Source organism: Salvelinus sp. IW2-2015, linkage group LG33 (genome assembly GCF_002910315.2).
Source record: "Salvelinus sp. IW2-2015 linkage group LG33, ASM291031v2, whole genome shotgun sequence".
Classification (NCBI taxonomy): Eukaryota; Metazoa; Chordata; class Actinopteri; order Salmoniformes; family Salmonidae; genus Salvelinus; species Salvelinus sp. IW2-2015.
In genome coordinates this window covers 31,649,135-31,673,487 of record NC_036872.1, presented here as the reverse complement: position 1 = coordinate 31,673,487, position 24,353 = coordinate 31,649,135, and the positions used below count along the sequence as shown (strand labels likewise).

The 24,353-nt window shown below is 46.0% G+C and overlaps 1 protein-coding gene across 1 annotated transcript; it reads right to left on the bottom strand.

The window, feature by feature from the left end:
* Nucleotides 1-4,614: 4,614 nt before the first annotated feature.
* Nucleotides 4,615-10,525, bottom strand: LOC111957573 (leucine zipper putative tumor suppressor 3-like). Its single transcript, XM_023978430.2, has 8 exons — nucleotides 10,310-10,525; nucleotides 8,526-9,354; nucleotides 7,657-8,100; nucleotides 7,275-7,442; nucleotides 6,984-7,112; nucleotides 6,717-6,908; nucleotides 6,179-6,409; nucleotides 4,615-5,529 (listed from the first exon to the last, which is right to left on the bottom strand). Exons 2-8 carry the CDS (start codon nucleotides 9,234-9,236, stop codon nucleotides 4,615-4,617), a joined length of 2,790 nt encoding a protein of 929 aa, XP_023834198.2. The 5' UTR covers nucleotides 9,237-9,354; nucleotides 10,310-10,525.
* Nucleotides 10,526-24,353: the final 13,828 nt, after the last annotated feature.

The window sequence follows — 24,353 nt, the reverse complement described above, 5'->3', positions numbered from 1 at the left end:
TCTTGATGGTGCAGCTGCAGAACCTTTTGAGGATCTGAGGACCCATGCCAAATCTTTTCTGTCTCCTGCGGGGCAATAGTTTTGTCGTGCCCTCTTCACATTGCTTCATTGCTATGGATAATAATATATAGTTTTGTTGTAACAAACGGAGGATATTAAATCAGAAAGAGCAGCAGTGCCTTAACTTTATTAGATAGGCAATCATCAGTGCTTGACTTGGGCACCTCAAATGTCTTCTGCTTGAGTTCCAACACCTCTTATAAAATATTAGCTTTATAATATTGCTGGGTTCTGGGACCTAAAAATAATTCCTGTCCGTACCCAAAATGAATAGCCTAATGGCATCTATATCAGTCCACTATATCAAGCACGGGATATATCATGTTTGGTTTCACTGCTGAGGGATATGGTGTGTCTTTTAATGTTGTTTTCACTGCTGAGGGGATATGGTGTGTTTTTAAGTGTTTGGTTTCACTGCTGAGGGGATATGGTGTGTCTTTTTAAGTGTTTGGTTTCACTGCTGAGGGATATGGTGTGTCTTTAAGTGTTGGTTTCACTGCTGAGGGTTAATGGTGTGTCTTTTAAGTGTTTGGTTTCACTGCTGAGGGGATATGGTGTGTCTTTTAAGTGTTTGGTTTCACTGCTGAGGGGATATGGTGTGTATTTTAAGTGTTTGGACCGCAGCCCATGAGTTGTTTCTAACCATGTGACCTGACCAGGAAAAACATGTGACTCCAACTAGAGTTTTACTGACTGTGTGGTCAGGAAAAATGACTGGTTTAACCTATAGGCATATACAGATGTAGGTTCTTAATTTGAGAACAAAGTGTTTGGAGGGGACAGAGTTTTTGACACCATTATCACTGCTGTTGATATGGACAACTCAGCCCTGCTTGGGAGGATCCCATCTCTGACAGCAAAAAGATAACCAGCATTATGAAAACCATAACATCATCACTGGCAAGAAACAATGCATATCTGGCTATCCAGGTGACACCTCAGCCATACTCTACCACAGTAGAGCCGATAGGAAGCGTTGACCTTTCTGTAGAGAGCAGCTCCAGCTCCCTTAGCTGTGCAGCAGAGGCAGCAGTGGACCTGCCAATATTCCCAGACATGGAGGACTTCATCGCAGTGCAGGCTAAACCTAGATAGGTATGGGGTGAAGGCCCCAGGATCCAGCACACAGAGCGGATTAGAGAAGGACAGCTCCAGTGTCATGAATCAAGAGACTTTACGCAAGATCATTAGAAAGATCCTAATCCTAATTTTCAGCTCGAAGTTCCCCAGCCATATTCTGGTCTCGGTAACAATCTTTGATCAGTTGCTGCAGCATCTGGCCACATACAAGGAACTTACAGTCATCAGCTTTCATCAAGAAAGCAAAGTTTTCAGAGGGGAGAAAGTCCTGGGTGCCATAGTGATCGCTGTGTATAAAGACATCTCAGCCCTGCTGGATGTAGGGCTATCACAGCTGGAGGCTCCCATCACTGACAGCCAGAGCACAGCTTGCACCATCAAGGCTGTGACGTCATCGCTGGCAAGAAACGTAGCCTCTCTGGCTAGCCAGGCGACAGAAGTCCAGAAAGGGAACGAGAGCACGATGGCTCGGGAGACCAGCTCCTGGTGCACTGGAGAAATTGCAGAGGGCACCAGTACAGAGCCAAATGACACCCATTAAGATGTTTCATATTTTATAGATACATACAGTTGAAGTCAGAAGTTTACATACACCTTAGCCAAATACATTTAAACTCAGTTTTTCACAATTCCTGACATTTAATCCAAGTACAAATTCTGTGCCTTAGGTCAGTTAGAATCACCACTTTATTTTAAGAATGTGAAATGTCAGAATAATAGTAGAGATAATTATTTATTTATTTTTCTTCTGAATAATCTCAGACTGGCCAATAAAAATAAAAGATTAAGATGGGCAAAAGAACACAGACACTGGACAAAGATATGGCTTTTTCTTTGCAACTCTGCCTAGAAGGCCAGCATCCCGGAGTCGCCTCTTCACTGTTGATGTTGAGACTGGTGTTTTGCGGGTACTATTTAATGAAGCTGCCAGTTGAGGACTTGTGATGTGTCTGTTTCTCAAACTAGACACTCTAATGTACTTGTCCTCTTGCTCAGTTGTGCACCGGGGCCTCCAACTCCTCTTTCTATTCTGGTTAGAGACAGTTTGCGCTGTTCTGTGAAGGGAGTAGTACACAGCGTTGTACGAGATCTTCAGTTGCTTGGCAATTTCTCGCATGGAATAGCCTTAATTTCTCATAACAATAATAGCATGACGAGTTTCAGAAGAGAGGTCTTCGTTTCTGGCCATTTTGAGCCTGTAATCGAACCCACCTATGTAGATATTCCATTAAAACTCAGCCTTTTCCAGCTACAATAGTCATTTACAACATTAACAATGTCTACACTGTATTTCTGATCAATTTGATGTTATTTTAATGGACAAAAAAATTAGCTTTTCTTAAAAAAACAAGGACATTTCTAAATGACCCCAAACTTTTGAACGGTAGTGTATATTGACTGATATATACCGGCTGATATATCACATCCATATTTATGTAAGTACTGTATATTTAAGAGAGAAGCATTTTATTTCCTTTGTATTGATATACAAATCCATTACAGACAAGCACCGGAGACTAAATAATGTTGATTTACTTGCATCTTTATTGATTCAGTTTGATTTAGCCAGGAAAGACTTTGTCAAGCCGTTACAGTAACATAAATATAAAAAAATTTAAATAACAATTCGCTCTCTAAAACAATATATTAATTACACTGATATCAACAACATTAAAAGTCAACAAACAATGGCTTTGGAGATGGTTGATGTGGTTGTACCATGTAGTAGAGTCATATAGCATTAATGTATACAGTAAAAAACATTAAAGAAAAGCTTGTAACACTCTGCCGATTCACAAGAATAATAACGATGATAATAGTCACAATTAACTTTTAAAAAATATTCACACGTAGTGTCTTACTATCTTGGTATGCTGGAATAAACATGTCCACAATCTGTCTGACCTCCTCAGCAGGACATAGTGCAGTAGATCTGAACCATATCTAGGGAAGGCAATGTCTTTCTTTACCTGGCTCTCTAACTCTTTGAGCTGAATCCCACTTTGAAAACGTGCACCCAGCCTTGCTGATTTAAAAGGTCTGGACACAGTGCTCTCACTCGTCTATCTTTACATGTGAGGCAGTTTCACCTCTGTCCTTTCTCTTTATGCTCACTATTGTCACTTTCTCATCCCACTTTTGGTCATAAAAGCATTATCTGAAAGTATAAATAACAACAATATCAGAGTAAAGCCAGGGTGCTGCCATGTCTCTTTCCCAGACCATGGAATAAAGTCATTTTCAAGTCATTTTCTCTGCTGGTGGGGAGCCCTGACAAGAGCCCGACCAACATGTTTTTTGGGGGCCGCAAAACATACCGATACAACATATCCGCCGATATACTGTTTTACATCAGGGAAATGAAAAAATGACATTTTTCCACACTGAATTCTCATAAATAGCCATCCAAAACGGTCTAATAACTATGCTTCAAATGTTGATTTCATACATTGTGACAATAATGACACATCATGAGAATGGCTGCAAGTGTACAGATATGCATTAGATTCCCTTTTCTTTCACACTATTTCTTGAATATCGGTTATCGTTGGAGTTATCGGACGATACCAATATAGTGTTAAAAGGCCACTATTGGCAGATAATATCAGTGAACCTATATAATCGGTTGGGCTCCAGCCCTGACACAACTTAATGCTGACCCCTTGTGTTCATCTTTAGGCACCGCAGACGGTTTGCAGTGTCTTAGAGCCAGGCTTTCCAATTACCCCACACTAAGAACCATTCAGAGTCAACTACCTTTAATCTCAAGCCATTTGAGGAAATTTTCTGAAATGGAACCAACCAACTACCAATGAACTTTACCACTATTTTCCTAATTTCCTCATATTAAAAAACACTTGTGAGTCTTCATCCCCAATTTTAACCACTGTCTCCAAACCATCCCGTCACACACCTTCTGAGAGTAACATCACCCCAGAAATGCAAAAGACAAGCACATTCTCCAAAACATCACTCCTGATTATCATCTAAAATCTTCTTAAATATAATTTTGCTATCCCCCGACCTCATGTCTCATTACCATAGATATGCAATTTGGCAAACTACCCTCCAGGTTGGCACTAAACCTTCCAGAGGAATAACGTTATCAAACTACAATGTTATTGTCTTGAAACTTTTGGTGCCATCCTTGCTTCCCTGCTTCCCACCAAGACTTCCTGGATACTTTACATTAAAGGCAAAGAATTTCAATATTTAACCTAAACCATGTCAATGATAGTTTATATTGCATTCTACAGTGTAGCAGTTCAGCTTATGTTCTTTTGTACTTCTATGTTCTTTATAGTTTGTGTTCATAGTCTAAACTCTTTTGTATGGTTCTCTGCTGTTCAGTTTGCATTGGTTGTTTTCACTATATATTGTGCAGTTCTAACTGTGTTGTAGTTTATTCTGTCTTGTAGCCTATCCAATTGTGTAGTTTGTAATCAAGTTGATATTAAGTAAAATGGAGCCTCTCTAAATCTCAGTGGACTCTATCCTCTCTAGACGTGAGGGTCCGGCCCAGGGGGTGGGCAGCTGGAGGAGGGAAGGGGAACCTTTCACGTCCTCACAAGGTGGTGGGGAGAGGGTTAGGGCAATGGGAGCAGGGAGAGGGACTGAGGGCAGGGGAGGGAAGGTTGACAGGGTCGGTGGTGGGGGAGGGGAGCTGGAGGATGAGGGGGTGGGGGTGGGTTTGGACCCCAGCTGTCCCACCTGTTGCTCCAGAGCCTGGTTCTTCTGTAGAGTCTCCACATAGCTGACCTGAAGCTGTGCCTGATATTTCAGCACACGCTCCTTCTCGTCAATCCAGGTATGTCGTTCCTGGTCGAAACTAAGGGTCTGGCGCTCTCTCTGTTGACGTTCTAGACGTAAGGCCCCCTGGAGCTGATCCAGCTGCTCACGCAGGTTCCCTGATTCCACCTGGGCCTCTTGGCACTTAAGCTGGGCCTCCTGGTGGAAGTGGGCCTCCTGACACAAGTGGGCCCACTGATGAAGTCGAGGTTCCTTGCGCAGTTGGGCTTCCTGGTGGAGATGAGCCTCCTGATATAGATGGGCTTTCAGGCGCTGGTGGGCCTCCTGGCACTGCTGCATGTCACGCCACTGGGCCTCTTCACGCTGCTGCCTCTCTTGTCTCTGCACCTCTTGCCTCTGGGCTTTTGCCTCGTCACTCTGGAGGCTGAGCAGGGCATCTGAGGTGGGGGAGAGAGGGGTGGACGAGGGCTCTGGGGGGGTGTGGGGGCAGTAGAGAGCCCCCCAGGGTGGGAGTAGCCCCACAGCTCCTGGGGTTTGGGTTATGGCAGGATCAACCCCTCCGCCCATCTCCCACAGAGCTTGTTTAAGACCCAGCACCTCAGCCTCAAACACACCCAGCTTCTCCCTCAGGATAGACACCTGACAAAAGGAATGAGGAATAGTATGAGTCTGTCAATATGTGTGTGCGTGGTTCAGTTTCACTTCCATCCCTAACTCTGAACGGACAGGATAACTCTACTGTAGTGTACATATTAGTGTCATCAGATAGGTGACTTACAGGTTTCTATGTGTATGGGTTGTTGGAATCAGCTAAACTTTGAACATTGAGATATTAAATAAATTATAGAGAAGAAGCCTTGAATAGAAAGAGTGGAAGAGAATGGGTTTTATGTCAGAAGTTAAGGGTTCTCTGTAGAAAGCCAGAAGGCTTTGGAATATGTTTGATGGAGGAGAGGAGAGCGACGTGTTGATATAGGGAAGACAGATGGATATCTGTGGATTAGGTGAAGGAGGGGTTAAGGTCAGGAGGTGAGGGGTGAGGTCAGTTCCCCTTAAGGGAGTAATCAGGGTTTAGTATCTGGTTACCTTCTTCCTGTTGGGCATAAACTGTAAGGATTGGAAAGAGGGCGTGTCTTAAGTAGGATGTATATAACTGTGATGGAGAGAAATGTTTTGCTGTCTGATTACAGCTGTACAGCACCTTTGGGAAGAATGAAACTTTTTTAAAGCTTCTCTGGTGTCCGTGGGTTATTTACTGAAAAATAAGAACCTAACAGGGTGTAGGTACCTCGGTCAGCGTCCTCCTCAGCTCTCCCTGGCAGCGCTCCAGCTCCAGGCTCTTGGAGCTATATGAGTTCTTGAGGCCCAGCATGGCCTCCTCTCGGTCCCTAAGCTGGGCATTGGCCTCCTTCAGCTGGCCCCTGAGGGCCACCATCTCCCCCGCCCGCTGGGTCACCTCTGCCTGGCTCTCCCTCAGCTGCTGCTTCAGCAGGGAGATCTCCCCTGCTTTCTGACACACCTGGACCACACATAGTAGGTCAGTGTTATGGGGAGGCTGTTCACACAGTCGCACACACACACACACACACACACACACACCACACACACCACACACACACACACACACACACACACACACACACACACACACACACACACACACACACACACACACACACACACACACACACACACACACACACACACACACACACACACACACACACACACACACACACACACACACACACACACACAAAAACACATACAAACACACACAACACACACAAAAACACACACACAAACACACACACAAACACACACACCTCCCACTTGGTCTCATCCAGGCGTGGCAGTATGTCAGTCTGTTCCATCCTGAAGTGCAGACACTTCCTCTCCAGATCTTCTCTCTGGGCCAGCAGGGCAGCCATCTCCTCCTGCAGACGTCGCTTGTCCTGCGACAGATGGGTGATCTGGGCCTGCAGGGCATTCTGGGAGCGCTGGGCGCGACGGGTCATCTGCACACAGAGGAAGAGAGTATCAACATTTGGTAGACTGTTATTGGTTACCGCTGCTGTGGAATGTGTAGTCACCTGCTGCAGACGGGAGGCGTAGTTCTGCCCCAGCTCATCCATCTGTCTCTCCCACACACGCTGCTTCTCCTCAAACACCTGGACGATGGCGGCCTCGCTCTGCTCCAAGTTACGACGCATGTGCTGCACCTGGGAAAGGGGATGAGAGGGAGGAGAAAATAAAAAGAGGACAGAAGAGGAGGACAGGATTTTTGGGACTAACCCAAAGCAATGACAATTGCTACATTGATGAAATCTATGAAAATAAATCACGCATGAACATTGACCCCAAAATGATCTTTCAGCTCTCACCTCTTGCTGCTTCTCCCAGAGCCGGTTCTCCAGGTCTTGGATGACATCAGAGGAGGAAGGAGCGGGATGTTGGGGTGCTGGGGTGTCCCCCAGGTGGTTCAGCTGCTGATAGGACGAGGAGCTCTTTACTGAAGAGGAGCGGTCACTGTATGAGGCACTCAGCCCGTTCTGGAATAGTTGCATACATTTATATACAGTCCACTCCTGCTGTGGCTTTGGTATGATAGTGTACCAAACTGGATAGATGCAGATACCCAGAGAAAGTAAAACAAATGTACATGAATTGCTACTGGTGAGCTGCACTGCACTAAAAGGATGTTAGCACTCATCAGGAGTCGACTGCAGTTGCTTTCATTACGTTTACAAAATCCAATGCACCCACCTGGTAGCCTGGTTGCTCCAGCTTTTCCAAAGCCACTGCAGCTCCAGCTGTGGTCCCTAGTCTGTTGATATTGCTGGTAGAAGCACTGAGAGACCCCAGGGCCTCTTGAGGCCCATAGCCCAAACCAGAGCCTGCATACGTGGGCAGGCTGGTCAGGGAGTTCCTCCCCGAATCTGACATCCCTCCATGGATCCCTCCGTTACCCTTACCCCCTCCTGCTCCCTCTGCCAGGCATCTGCCCCTCCCTGGGCTGTCCTGGTCTAGGAGGAGGGCCTCTGGGACTGCCACTAGTTCTCCTCCCCCTGCTCCTCGTTCTCTCTGTCCCCCCCCACCCCTACCCTCACCTCCACTCCCACTGGTTGGGCCAAGGAGGTTCTGCATGGAATGAAAGCTCTTGGGAACCACTGGTTTGAAGGCAGAGGGACGAACCAGCCCCGAGTTGTTCTGGAGGGTTGAAGGCCAGGAAGAGGCAAAGAGATAAAGGGAGATAGAGGGGGAGAAAACGGTTTGCGTAGAGGGATATGAGTAAAGACAGTTCTAAAGAAACTGGAAAGGAAACTGTTAGCATAACACATTAAAGCCTTTACATTACTGTCTTAAATCAGTAGACAATAGAAATCATTATCAAATACTATGCCAATAATTATTTGTAAGACCTTTTCACCATTCTATTTCATTAGCTGTTATAAGAAAATAAAGTCTTTATGTAACTGTGTAATTATGAAGTCATAATGTAACTGCAATGATATAATGATACAGCAGCGTTTATGTGTTGCTGTGATCTAATTGTGAGCTAACCCAATATGCCAATAAGCCACAGGACCCTATAGCTACACACATACAGTACTTGTTTGAGAAGAGGAACATACCTGCTCTAGTTTGCCAGAGACAGGCAGGATTTTGGGTGGGTTGTGGGTTAGAGGGTTGTTGTGATTGTCGGTTTTGTTCTCTCCAGTTTCTCTGTGTTGGTGGGGAGTCATCCCAGTACCACTGTCATTCCCCCCCAGTCCCACCACGTTACTGCATACATCCAGACTCACAAAACCTCCTTGTGTCTTTCTTTCGCACTCCACCCTGTCTCTTTCCCTCTCTACCTCAACCCTCTCCCGCTCTCCATCCCTCTCTACCCTCTCTCTTTCCCTTTCTCTCTCAACCCTCTCCCTTTCTCTCTCCCACACTCTTTCTCTCTCCATCTCTTTGCTCTCCATTTCCCTCCTTCTACTCTTCCTCTCTCTCTCCCACTCCCTCTCCCTCCTTCCCGCTCCGTTCCCGCATCCCACCCATGGATCCTCCTGGTCACAGTTGGATGCCGTTGTAGTGGTATGGTCTGTGTCAGAGTCCGGTGGCCGGTCTGTTCCAGTCCCATTTCCAGTCCCGGTACCAATACTAACACTTCCTCTTTCGTCACTAGATGCGGTTCCCTCTGAGACTGTCTCTGGGGGGAGTCGTTCGGTCCTGCAGCTACGGTCAGCGGGGCAATGGCGAGACAGGGCCGGGGCGCGGGGCAGGGTGGTCCTAGTGCCCACTGATTTCATGGCAAACTCCTGCTCCCCTGCCACTCCGCTACCCACACTGCCCATGGCGAGGGGTCAGGGGTCAGAGGTGAGGAGTTAAGGGGGACAGAGAGTCACTCTGCATCACACACTGGAAAGCAGTGTGGGTCATCATGGGTTAAAGAGGGAACCGGATGCACACACACTGAAGAGAGAGAGAGAGAGAGAGAGAGAGAGAGAGGAGAGAGAGAAAGTAGTTAAACATGTTCTGTTCATAAGTACCCTCACACACAATGTTCATCCAGATGGAAGAAGAAGGCAGAGGCAGTAATATTTACACAATGAATGGAGTTGGATCATCTGAACAATTATACACAGTGAAATGCAGTGTAGCTCCAGTCAAATAGTGTTGTAGTATGCAACATCCAATTTTACAGTTACTATTACGGTAGTTTCTGAGTTTATAAATTACTTATGGATGCAACACGTGTGTGTGCATGTGTGTCTGTGTATAGGTATACAGATGTTGACAGCTACATCAGGTAACAGCTGGCTACGATTGCACATCTCAATCTACTATGCATTCTAGATGGAGTGATTGCTGCAAAAGGAGGCAGGAGTACAGCCCTTCTCACTAACTCTCTCCTACTACATAATGTGTGTGTGTTGGCATACAGTACACTACCCTGGTGCCCTCAATGCCTTGATATGAGAGAGGAAGAGAGCGACAGAGAGAGAGAGAGAAAAAAAGAGAGAGAGAGAAAGAAATATAGACAGAGAGAGAGAGAGAGAGAGTTGCTCTTGCCACAGGCATAATCCCCTCCCGTGTCAATGTGTTACAATATTTACTTCCAGCGGTGAGTTGTAGTAGCAGCCTAACACACTGTCTCTCTACTGATCTGATCTCTCCTCTCACTCCCGCCCTTCACGATTCTATCCAACTCTCTCACTCCTCCCCTCCATCCCAACGCGACTATATCAGCATTCAAATCGCACCAAGACTGAATCGACTGCGTTCCCCGAAACACTCACGGTTATTAGATTGGAATTGTTATCCTTCTCAAACGGACATGTATTTATCATAGAGCGAGCCGCTTTGATGTAGCCTGGGATACCGTATCCCCCAGCAAACCCGTATGCCCTGTCTACAAGATACGTACTATTTGCAGCACCACAGTCGTTTGTCCGTTAGAAAACAACCTTGGCCTCTTTCCGGTCGGTTATGAAGGACCCTAGGATGTGGTCAGTGGATGTTTTTTTCTCTCGATATTATCTATATTATCAACTTCAGTCACGATCGGTGTCGTACCGATGATGATGGAGGCAGCTGTGGATGCGACTATCAGCTGTAACCACACACAACTCAGACACGCCCCTCCTTGTGCACGGCAGAAACGCCACTTTTTACGCCACTCAACCATACATGAGCAAGGGCTATATGTAGGTCTACAGTAGTGGTGCGCAGGTCAGCTGTTCGTTCACCCGCTCCCCGTCCGCAATTGATAATAACCCATCTGCAACTATACGTGACAAAGTGAAAATCGGAGGCCCGCACCCAAACCCGCTAATATAGAAAATGTGGTGTAGGCTGCAGTCAGAAATGGCAGAATGATTTTTTTGACAGTTTTTTGTTGTTGTGATTTAGATATGTTTCTGCTTATAATTTATGACATTTTGATTGTGGTTTTGTTAGACAACTTGTCTATTATTAGATACACGCAGCTTCTCTTCTGTCATTATACAGTATGTTGCCCTAGAAGACTAAATAAACCATTGAGCACCAGAAAAGCATCATAAAGAGATTGAATGAATTTAATTGCCATCGCTGAAGTTTTTTCTGTAATCTCTGCTTCTTTCACCGAGCAAAAACGCCCAGGGACCGGAGAGAAGATGCAATAGCCTAACAAAAAAAAAACGGGAACGATTTCCAAATGACATCAGTTTGACCGGTTCTAAGGATATATAAAGCTCTGAAACGACCTAACATGTTTCTGATAAGATTTCAGTTCGGCTTGGATGCATATTTATTGTAGTTGAAACACTATCAACCTTCAACTATGATGCTGATAAAGATAGCCCCTCTACAGAGGACTGCGCATTCGCATTCTCTCGAGATGCTGAAATAAAGAAATCGTATTTATCCTCTCCTGTTCCCGAGTAAAAAATAAAACACGAATATATTTTGATTAGATAAATATTCAACCCCATGAGCCAATACATGTTAGAATCACCTTTGGCAGCATGTGCAGCTGTGAATCCTCTTTCTGGGTAAATCTCGAAGAGCTTTGCAATCCTGATTTGTACAATATTTGGCCATTATTGTTTTAAAAATTCTTCAAGCTCTGTCAAGTTGATTGTTGCTAAACAGCAATTGCTAAACAGCCATTTTCAAGTCTTGCCATAGATTTTGAAGCTGATTTAAGTCAAGACTGTAACTAAACCATGTTGTCTTGGTAAGTCACTCCAGAGTACACTGAGTGTAGAAAACATTATAAACACCTGCTCTTTCCATGACATAGACTGACCAGGTGAATCCAGGTGAAAGCTATGATTCCTTATCAATGTAACTTGTTAAATCCACTTCAATCAGTATAGACGAAGGGGAGGAGACAGATTAAATAAGTTTCAAGCCTTGAGACAATTGAGACACGGGTTGTGTATGTGTGCTATTCAAAGGGTGAATGGGAAAAACAAAACATGTAAGTGCCTTTGAATGGGGAATGGTAGTAGGTGCCAGTGTCACGACTTCCGCCGAAGTTGGTGCCTCTCCTTGTTCGGGCGACGCTCGGCGGTCGGCGTCGCCGGGCTACTAGCCATCGCCGATCCACTGTTCTTTTTCCTTTGGTTTTGTCTTTGTTTTCACACACCTGTTTTCCATTTCACATTATTGGTTCCTGTATTTAAACCCTCTGTTTTCCTCATGGGTTTGTGCGGGATAATTTTATTGTTCAGTTAGGTTTTGTGTATGGCTGGTTTATTTCGACGGGTGCTGTGTTCACCCGTGTGTTATCGTTACCGTCTTATTTTTGTCAAGTGTAATTGTTACCTTGTGCCTTATTGAGTAAAGTACGTTGCTCACTCATTCTGGTCTCCTGCACCTGACTTCATGCACCAGCTACACTGACCTTCTGACAGAATCCCGCACCACTATATATGGAGTCAGCAGGAGCAGACAACCCCGGTGTTGGGGTCGATGAGCGCGTCCAGCAACAGGAGGATATGATACAACATCTCGGCATCACCATGGATCGCGTCCTGCTGAATCTGGAACTCTGGGAGAGAAGAGGAGGTCCTCCAGCGCCTCCAACAGTACCACCAAGGACACCTCTACTCACCCCTCCTTCACCCAGTCCCAGCGGGATTCAACTCGCGCTCCCGAGGGAGTATGATGGGACGGCTGCTGGATGCCAGGGGTTCCTACTCCACCCGGCTCCTTCGGGGCATGAGAGCGTGTCTGCCCTCGTCTCCTGCCTCTCAGGCAAAGCCCTGGAGTGGGCCAACGCCATATGGAGTGAGGGAGACGCGGCGGTGGACAATTACACAGAGTTCACCCGCCGCTTTCGGGTGAACGTCTGTTCCACCTGAGGCAGGGGACGAGGAGCGGGCAGGATTTTGCCTTGGACTTCTGGAACCTGGCCGCCAGCGTGGGATGGAACGACAGGGCCCTGATCGATCACTACCAGTGCAGTCTGCACGAGGACGTCCGTTGGGAGTTGGCCTGCCGAGACACCACCCTCACATTGGACCAGCTGGTGGACCTCTCCATCCGGCTGGACAACCTGCTGACTGCCGTGGACGTCCGGATTGGGGCCTGTCAGTTCCATCCCCCAGCACCTCCGCTCCAACGCCCATGGAGCTGGGAGGTGCTGCACTTAGGGCGACCGGAGGAGGGGCCATCCCATGCACTATCTGGGGCCGCAGAGGGCACACTGCTGGTCAGTGCTGGAGGGGTTCCTCAGGGAGTCGAGGCAGCAGGCAGGGCACTATTGTGCCCCCCCCTTGTGAGTCGGCACCAGGCTCACCCAGAGCCCCCTGTTGCTCACATGTATGTGTTTGTTTCATTTCCTGAGTTTTCCCCGCATTCCCAGCATAAGGCACTAGTAGATTCAGGTGCAGCTGGGAATTTTATTGATTGTTCATTTGCTCATAGTTTAGGGATTCCCTTTGTTCCTGTGGATATACCTTTCCCTGTGCACGCCCTAGATAGTCAACCATTAGGGTCAGGGCTGATTAGGGAGGCCACCGCTCCACTTGACATGGTTACGGAGGAGGATCATGAGGAGAGAATCAGTCTCTTACTTATTGATTTTCCTGCGTTTCCCGTGGTGCTGGGCTTACCCTGGTTGGCCTGTCATGACCCCACTATTTTGTGGCAACAGAGGGCTCTCAAGGGGTGGTCACGAGAGTGCTCAGGGAGGTGTGGGGGTTTCCATTGGTGCGACTACGGTGGAAAGTCCAGACCAGGTCTCCACCGTGCACATCCCCTCAGAATATGCCGATTTGGCTCTCGCCTACTGTAAGAAGAGGGCGACTAAATTTCCACCTCATCGACGGGGTGATTGTGCGATAAATCTCCTGGTAGACGCAGCCCTTCCCAGGAGTCACGTGTATCCTCTGTCACAGGAGGAGACGGCAGCTATGGAAACATATGTCTCTGAATCCGGGGGGCAGGGATACATTCGGCCCTCCACTTCACCTGCTTCCTCAAGTTAATTTTTTGTGAAGAAGAAGGATGGGGGTCTGCGCCCGTGTATTGACTACCGAGGGATAAATCAGATCACTGTGAGGTATAGCTACCCACTGCCTCTCATCGCCAGTGAGATCGAGTCAATGCACGAAGCACGCTTCTTCACAAAGTTTGATCTCAGGAGCGCTTACAACCTGGTGCGTATCCGGGAGGGGGACGAGTAGAAGATGGCATTTAGTACCACCTCAGGGCACAATGAGTACCTCGTCACGCCGTACGGGTTGATGGATGCTCCATCAGTCTTCCAGGCCTTTGTTGACGAGATTTTCCGGGACCTGCACGGGCAGGGTGTAGTGGTGTATATTGATGACATTCTGATATACCCCGCTTCACGCGCGAGCATGTGTCCCGGGTGCGCAAGGTGCTTGGTTGACTGTTGGAGCATGACCTGTACGTCAAGGCTGAGAAATGTCTGTTCTTCCAACAGTCCGTCTCCTTCTTAGGGTACCGCATTTCCATGTCAGGGGTGGAGATGGAGAGTGACCACATTTCAGTCGTGCCTAATTGGCCGACTCCCACCACGGTAAAGGGGGTGCAGCAGTTTCTAGGGTTTGCCAACTGCTTTATCCGGGGGTTTGGTCAGGTAGCAGCTCCCATTACCTCACTACTGAAGGGAGGACCGGTGCGGCTGCAGTGGTCGGCTGAGGCGGACAGGGCTTTTGGTCACCTGAAGGCTCTGTTTACCTCGGCTCCCGTGCTGGCTCATCCGGATCCCTCTTTGGCATTCATAGTTGAGGTGGACGCGTCCGAGGCTGGGATAGGAGCCGTGCTCTCTCAGCACTCGGGCACGCCACCAAAGCTTCGCCCCTGTGCCTTCTTTTCGAAGAAGCTCAGCCTGGCGGAGCAAAACTATGATGTGGGGGACCGGGAGCTGTTGGCTGTTGTCAAGGCTCTGAAGGCGTGGAGACATTGGTTTGAGGGGGCTAAACACCCTTTTCTCATCTGGACTGACCACCACAATCTGGAGTACATCCGGGTGGCGAGGTGACTGAACCCTCGCTAGGCAAGGTGGGCTATGTTCTTTACCCGTTTTGTTTTCACCCTCTCCTACAGACCAGGTTCCCAGAACGCTCAGGCAGACGCACTATCCCGGATGTATGACACAGAGGAGCAGTCCCTGGAATACACTCCCATACTTCTGGCCTCTTGCCTGGTGGCACCGGTGGTATGGGAGCTGGACGCGGACATCGAGCGGGCGTTACACACAGAGCCCACTCCCCCCCAGTGTCCAGCTGGGCGCCTGTACGTTCCGTCAACTGTCCGCGACCGTTTGATCTATTGGGCCCATACGTCACCCTCCTCTGGTCATCCTGGCATCGGGCGAACGGTGCGTTGCCTTAGTAGGAAGTACGGGTGGCCCACTTTGGCCAAGGGCATGAGGGTTTGTTTCCTCCTGCTCAGTGTGCGCCCAGTGCAAGGCTGCCAGGCACCTGCCCAGAGGGAAATTACAACCCCTACCTGTTCCACAATTGCCGTGGTCGCACCTGTCGGTGGACTTCCTGACGGATCTTCCTCCCTCACAGGGCAACACCACGACCCTGGTCGTTGTGGATCGGTTTTCTAAGTCCTGCCGTCTCTTCCCTTTGCCCGGTCTCCCTACGGCCCTACAGACTGCGGAGGCCCTGTTCACTCATGTCTTCCGGCACTACGGGGTGCCTGAGGACATAGTCTCTGAACGAGGTCCCCATTTCACGTCCAGGGTCTGGAGAGCGTTTATGGAACGTCTGGGTGTCTCGGTCAGCCTCACCTCGGGTTTTCACCCCAAGATTAACGGGCAGGTGGAGAGAGTTAACCAGGATGTGGGTAGGTTTCTGCAGTCATATTGCCAGGACCGGGCCGGGGGAGTGGGCGGCGTTCATCCCCTGGGCAGAGATGGCCCAAAACTCACTCCGCCACTCCTCCACTAACCTCTCGCCTTTCCAGTGCGTACTGGGTTATCAGCCGGTTCTGGCACCGTGGCATCAGAGCCAGATCGAAGCTCCTGCGGTGGACGAATGGTTCAAGTGCTCGGAGGAGACCTGGGACGCCGCCCATGTGCACATACAACAGGCGGAAAAAAGAGGGCGCTGACCGCCACCGCAGCGTCGCCCCGGTGTTCGCACCGGGGGACCGGGTCTGGCTCTCGACCCGAAACCTGCCCCTCCGCCTGCCCTGCCGGAAGCTGGGTCCCGGGTTTGTGGGGCCATTTAAAGTCCTGAGGAGTCTGAACGAGGTATGTTACAGATTACAGCTTCCCCCAGATTATCGTATTAATCCCTCGTTCCATGTGTCTCTCCTCAGGCCGGTGGTGGCTGGTCCACTCCAGGAAGCTGAGGTGTGGGAGGTTCCGTATGCATTTCGTCCATACTGGACTCGAGGCGTCGTGCGAGGGGCCTTCAGTACCTCGTGGACTGGGAGGGGTACGGTCTGGAGGAGAGATGCTGGGTGCCGGTGGAGGACGTGTTGGACCCTGCGATGCTGAGGGAGTTCCACCGTCTCCATCCGGATCGCCCTGCACCTCGTCCTCCGGGTCGTCCCCTCGGCGCTCGGCGTCGCCGGTCTACCAGCCATCGCCGATCCACGGTTCTTTTTCCTTTGGTTTTGTCTTTGTTTTCACACACCTGTTTTCCATTTCACATTATTGGTTCCTGTATTTAAACCCTCTGTTTTACTTGCGGGATTATTTTATTGTTCAGTTAGGTTTTTGTGTATGGCTGGTTTATTTTCGACGGGTGCTGTGTTCACCCGTGCGTCATCGTTACCGTCTTATTTTTATCAAGTGTAATTGTTACCTTGTGCCTTATTGAGTAAAGTACATTGCTCACTCATTCTGCTCTCCTGCGCCTGACTTCATGCACCAGCTACACTGACCTTCTGACAGCCAGGTGCACCGGTTTGTGTCAAGAATTGCAATGCAGTGGGGTTTTTCACACTCGTTTCCCATGTGTATCGAGAATGGTCCACCACCCTAAGGACATCCAGCCAACTTGACACAACTGTGCAAAGCATTGGAGTCAACATTACTGTGGAATGCTTTCGACACCTTGTAGTCCATGCCCAGACGAATTGAGGCTGTTCTGAAGTCAAAAGGGGGAGTGCAACTCAAGATTAGGAAGGTAAAGTTTTGTACACTCAGTGTATATTTGGCCTTGCGTTTTAGGCTATTCCCCTGCTGAAAGGCGGATTTGTTTCCAAGTGTCTATTGAAAAGTTGCCACATTTTTGCGAGTTTTACTTTAGTGCCTTATTGCAAACAGGATGCAGTTTTAAGAATATTTTCTGTTCAACCTTTCTTTTCATTCCGTCATTTAGGTTGGTATTGTTGAGTAACTACAATGTTGTTGATCCATCCTCAGTTTTCGCCTCAGTTTTCTCCTATCACAACCAGTTAACTCTGCAACTGGTTTAAAATCCCCATTGGCCTCATAGTGAAATCCCTGAGCTGTTTCCTTCCTCTCCGTCAACTGAGTTTGGAAGGACGCCTATATCTTTGTAGTGACTGGGTGTATTGATCAGGGGATGGAACCGGTTCAGGGAATTTTGGGACACTGTAAAGTCCATAGAGAATAAGAGCACCTCCTCCCAGCTGCCCACTGCACTAAGGCTAGGAAACACTATCACCACCGATAAATCTACAATAATCGACCATTTCAATAAGCATTTTTCTACGGCTGGCCATGCTTTCTACCTACCTACCCCTTCCAACAGCTCAGCACCCCCTGCAGCAACTTGTACCAACTTGCCCTTTGTTTCTCCTTCACCCAAATCCAGACAGCTGATGTTCTGAAAGAGCTGAAAAATCTGGATCCGTACAAATCAGCTGGGCTAGACAATCTGGACCCTCTCTTTCTAAAATTATCCGCTGAAATTGTTGCAACCCCTATTACTAGCCTCTTCAACCACTTTTTCATATCGTCTGAGATGGCCAAAGATTGGAAAGCTGCCGCGGTCATCCCTCTCTTCAAAGGGGGAGACACTCTAGACCCAAACTGTTATAAACCTATATCCATCCTGCCCTGCCTTTCTAAGGTCTTCAAAAGCCAAGTTAAAACTTTATAAGGCAAGGGGCAGTATTCAGAAGTTTGGATGACTGAGGTGCCCAAAGTAAACTGTGTGTTACTCAGGCCCAGAAACTAGGATATGCATATGCATGGTACTATTGGATAGAAACACTCTAAAGTTTCTAAAACTGGTAAAATAATGTCTGCGAGTATAACAGAACTGATTTGGCAGGCGAAACCCTGAGGACTATCCATACAGGATTTCTTTTGGAGGCCATTGGACTTTCCAATGCTTTTCTATGGGAAAGCCTAATTATTAGGACCCAGATTTCAGTTCCTATGGCTACCACTAGATGTCAAAAGTCTTTAGAAATTGTTAAATGTTTATGTTTTTTTAAATGATGAAGTATTCGTATTCTTTCTAAGTGTCACTCAGAAGGACTCTTGTCTTTTGGTGCGCGTGAATGAGTGCTCCTCGTTCTTTTTCTCCGGTATTGAAAACAGTTTATTCCGTCTTAAATTGTATAGATTATTTACATATTAGGGTACCTGAGGTTGGATTAGAAACGTTGTTTGAAATGTTTGGACCAAGTTTACAAGTAACTTTTTACATTCCTTTGTAGGCATGTTGGGCGAGTTGGAACATGTGTATTTCTGAATCAAACGCACCAAATAAACAGACCTTTTGGGGATATAAAGAAGGACTTTATCGAACAAAACGACCATTCATTGTGTAACTGTGACCTTTGGGATTGCAAAAAAATGAAGATCTTCAAAAGTAAGCGATTTATTTTATCGCTATTTCTGACTTTCGTGATGCATCTGCTTGTTTGGAAAATGTTTGTGACGCGCTCCGGTGAGGGCGCGCACTTGGTTATTTATCTCCGGTATTGAATATACTATTTTCCGTCTGAACTTTTATAGTTTATTTACATATTAGGCTACCTGAGGATTGATTAGAAACGTTGTTTGACATTTTTGGACCAAGTTCATTGGTAACGTTTGGGATTCATTTTGTATGCATTTTGAACGAGGGTAAAAAAGGTGGATTGTTGAATGAAGCGCGCCAAATAAACGTACTTTTTTGGGATATAAAGAAGGACTTCATCGAACAAAAGGACCATTTGTTATGTAACTGGGACGCTTGTGATTGCAACCAGATGTAGATCTTCAAAGGTAAGGGATTTATTTTATCGCTATTTCTGACTTTCGCGATACATCTGCTTGGTTGGAAAATGTTTTTAATGCTTTTGTATACGGGGCGCTGTCCTCAGATAATCGCATGGTGTGCTTTCGCCGTAAAGCCTTTTTGAAATCTGACAAAGCGGCTGGATTAACAAGAAGGTAAGCTTTTAAATGATGTATGACACTTGTATTTTCATGAATATTTAATATTACAATTTCTGTCATTTGAATTTGGCGCTCTGCAATTTCACCGGATGTTGTCGAGGTGGGTCGCTTGAGGCACGCCTAGCCCAATGTTAACAAACAGATCACCGACCATTTCGAATCCCACCGTAACGTCTCCACTATGCAATCTGGTTTCCGAGCTGGTCATGGGTGCACCTCAGCCACGCTCAAGGTCCTAAACGATATCATATTCGCCATCGATAAAAGACAGTACTGTGCAGCCGTCTTCATCGACATGGCCAAGGCTTTCAACTCTGTCAATCTCCACATTCTTATCGGCAGCCTCAATAGCCTTCGTTTCTCAAATGACTGCCTCGCCTGATTCACCAACTACTTCTCAGATAGAGTTCAGTGTGTCAAATCGGAGGGCCTGTTGTCCGGAACTGTGGTAGTATCTATGGGGGTGCCACAGGGTTCAATTCTCAGGCCGACTCGTTTCTCTGTGTATATTAATGATGTCGCTCTTGCTGCTGGTGATTCTCTGATCCACCTCTATGCAGACGACACCATTCTGTATACTTCTGGCCCTTATTTGAACACTGTGTTAACTAACCTCCAGACGAGCTTCAATGCCATACAACTATCCTTCCGTGGCCTCCAACTGCTCTTAAATGCAAGTAAAACTAAATGCATGCTCTTCAACTGATCGCTGCCCGCACCTGCCCGTCTGTCCAGCATCACTACTCTGGACGGTTCTGACTTAGAATATGTGGACAACCTCAAATACCTAGGTGTCTGGTTAGACTGTAAACTCTCCTTCCAGACTCACATTAAGCATCTCCAATCCAAAATTAAATCTAGAATCGGCTTCCTATTTCACAACCAAGATTCCTTTACTCATGCGGCCAAACATACCCTCGTAAAACTGACTATCCTATCAATCTTTGACTTTGGCGATGCCATTTACAAAATAGCCTCCAACGCTCTACTCAGCAAACTGGATGTAGTCTATCACAGTGCCATCTGTTTTGTCACCAAAGCCCCATATCCTACTTACCACTGCAACCTGTATGCTCTTGTTGGCTGGCCCTCACTACATATTCGTCGCCAAACCCACTGGCTCCAGGTCATCTATAAGTCTTTGCTAGGTAAAGCCCCACCTTATCCCAGCTCACTGGTCACCATAGCAACACCCACCCATAGCACACGCTCCAGCAGGTATATTTCACTGGTCATCCCCAAAGCCAAAACTTCCTTTGGCCGCCTTTCCTTCCAGTTCTCTGCTGCCAATGACTGGAACGAATTGCAAAAATCACTGAAGCTGGAGTCTTATATCTACCTCTCTAACTTTAAGCATCAGCTGTCAGAGCAGCTTACTGATCACTGTACCTGTACATAGCCAATCTGTAAATAGCACAACCAACTACGTCATCCCCAAATTGTTATTTATCCTCTTGCTCTTTTGCACCCCAGTATCTCTACTTGCACATCATCATCTGCACATCTATCACTGCGGTGTTAATGCTAAATTGTCATTATTTCGCCTCTATGGCCTATTTATTGCCTTACCTCCCTACTCTTCTACATTTGCACACACTGTACATTGATTTTTCTATTGTGTTATTGACTGTACGTTTGTTTATGTGTATCTCTGTGTTGTTGTTTTTGTCGCACTGCTTTGCTTTATCTTGGCCAGGTCGCAGTTGTGAAAGAGAAATTGTTGTCAACTGGCCTACCTGGTTAAATAAAGGTGAAATAACATTTTAAAAATTTAATAAATAGACATCTGGAGCATTAGCATCTGTGGGTTCAATTACAGGCTCAAAATGGCCAGAAACAAAGACCTTTCTTCTGAAACTCGTCAGTCTATTCTTGTTCTGAGAAATGAAGGCTATTCCATGCGAGAAATTGCCAAGAAACTGAAGATCTCGTACAACTCTGTGTACTACTCCCTTMACAGAACAGYGCAAACTGTCTCTAACCAGAATAGAAAGAGGAGTTGGAGGCCCCGGTGCACAACTGAGCAAGAGGACAAGTACATTAGAGTGTCTAGTTTGAGAAACAGACACCTCACAAGTCCTCAACTGGCAGCTTCATTAAATAGTACCCGCAAATCACCAGTCTCAACGTCAACAGCGAAGAGGCGACTCCGGGATGCAGGCCTTCTAGGCAGAGTTGCAAAGAAAAAGCCATATCTTTGTCCAGTGTCTGTGTTCTTTTGTCCATCTTAATCTTTTATTTTTATTGGCCAGTCTGAGATATGGCTGATATATGTATGGAGAAAAAAGTACATTATTTTCTCTAGGAATGTAGTGAAGTGAAAGTAAAATATAAATAGTCAAGTAAAGTACAGATACCCAAAAACACGACTTAAGTAGTTCTTTAAAGCATTTTTACTTAATAAGTCCTTTACACCACTGTCCATGATCAATTTGATTTGACATTCAATATCCCTATTGGGCTTATCAGGGACTATCAGTAAAGTACACAATATACATGGGACAATAGTAAAAAATGTCAATAGCTCCAAATATCAATGACTTAAAAACCTCAAACCAACATTTTAGAAATTAATTTACAAATATTGAAATCATTAAATGGGACAACTGAAAGATCTGCAACATGAAAATATAAATGTAAATGTAAATGTAAACCAACTTTGCCACAGTGGCACACCAGCTGCTGAAGCTAATTGGCGAAAGAAGTTGGCTTGCTTGCTAGCTAGTCTAGGCGACTTCAAGACACAAGACCTGGTTAGACTGTTTCACGTTATCTAGAAGGGTGAATGACTGTAACTTTGTACTGTTTTGGTAGAGTGAATGTACACACACACAATAGACGACCACAACTCTTGTTTGGCTTCAGTCATGGCCACTGCATTTCTTAATGACCAAGCTGAAAAACAAGGCAAAATCAGAAAGTTCAGCCACTCTTTAAAATGTATGAACCCAGAACTTAATCCAGCAGTTTACCAATTACGGAAGGATTTAGTTTTAGGTTAACCAAGATTAGCAATGATTCAATTCAAACAAGAACATGTTTGTTATATCTCTCTTTCATTTTAGCAGATGCTCTTATCCAGAGCAATTAGGTTTAAGTGCCTTGCTCAAGGGCACATTGACAGAGTTTTCACATAGTTAGCTCGGGGATTCAAACCAGCAACATTTCAGTTACTGGCCCAACGGTCTTAAGTGCTACCTCTTTCAAATCCAGTAAGTATAAAAAGTGTTACACGCTCTCCATAGACACAACAAATCGTAACATAATTTTTAAAACATAAAAGGCGGTACCACAAAAATGTAGGTTGGGTTATAACGTCCTTAGTCTAAATGACAAATTGTATACTTGCTCTTTCAAACACAGAAACAAGGTCCCATTGACAGGTAGATAAAATCCATTCTCTGGCCAATTACTGGGGCTGTTTTAGGAATATTATTGTATTGTGCTTAGTAATACAGTTACCATACTGTATTACTATATTCAAACATGTTTTTCAAATGTTCCCATGCTACTGTGGTATTCCTTTGAGGAAAGCTGTCACTGATAACAGGTCTATTACCGGTACATGCATGCCTTAGGGCTGACACAGTGTCTTATGAAACCTAACCCAATGTCAAAGACAGGACTGAGACAGACAAAGGTCAAATAAGAAACAAACCCACTGAGTAACGTGGTGTAAGTCTACCCCTACAGAAAAAAACACATTATTTGACATGTGGAAAATCACTTGATTTCACATTAACTTTCACGTGTTTTCTGAACACTTCACATATTTTCATGTTTAGTTTCATGTTATCACATGCTGCTTTACATGTTGGCACATGTTATCACATTAACTTCACATAAGATCACATCATTTGACATTAAATGTCATGTGTTTTCTGAACACTTCATGTGGGTTTTCCTTAAGGGTAAAGACAGCTAGAATAGAAGTCTAATAGCCTTACTTCTGTTTGAAGCATTTCAAATTCAAAGCCTACTCTTTGTATCTAAAACCGTGTGCTTTTCTATAAACCGAATGTCTATTGTTATCAGACTTGAGATGTTTTCGTCTCTGTCCTGACTGCTGACTCCTGGCTAAAAGAACAGTGCACTGAACAGATCCTTCATGGTGATAGAGGCCCTTCAATGTTTTACGTTTCAAAGTGTAAATGGGGTCACAATCAGAACGGAATCAGAATATAACCTCCTTACATATGTTGCTACAAATGATCATGTGAATTATTTGTGATGCCAAGCTCAAAAAATTTGTTTTTAGCTAAATAGTGTTTTCTAGACACAACTGCAAACTTCAAGGAGGTGGGATCTCAAGGAATTGGTCTGTTGGGGATTTCTGGTGTCATCGGCCTTCCCCCTTGCATGAGGAACAAAACCTGTGCCATGTCATGAGAATACCTGGACTACCTATTGAAATGTGCCTTTTGTTAATCAGGTGATAAATCAGGTGATAAATGAGCTGAGAAGGAGACTAGAGTAGGACTAAAGTAAGACTTTTTTTTAAATAGACTTTGTCTTCTGTCAAGTTTATGAAGATATCTTATTTAATTTGTTTAAAGTAACACTGTCAATCTCATATTCTTGGACATGGTCGCCCTAAAGATCTTAAACAGGGGTTAATGATATTCGCCTGGCCTTATGATATCATACTTGACACCCCACCTAGTCATAGATAGAGATAGAAAGAGACAGAAAGAGATAGAGAGAGAAAGTACCAGAACGTGGTGGAGGAAAGGAGATAGTATGGTGCTGGGTCTGACTAGTTTCCAGCAGCTGTCCAACGTCACCACAACTGACTCCTGACAGACAGGTCCAACTGAGAGACCAAAATACTCCCCAGGACCCAGGAGAGACCAACTCAGGACAATGTGTGTGTGTGTGGGGGGGGGGGGGGGGGTTCAACAGATCAAAGGAAAATAACAATAAAACCTTTATAGTAACGGTAACTTTCTCAAAAATGGTAGATGAGCTTTAAGGACATTAGAATGTGATTGTAGTGATTTTGGTCTAGGGTTCCTTCAAGACTAATTTAGTGGCACCCTTCAAACCCACACCAACCCCCTTCTCTATCTGACTTAGTTCAGCTCAAGTGGTGGAATTCTATTTTAGTAGATTGGGGTGTGGAATGTGC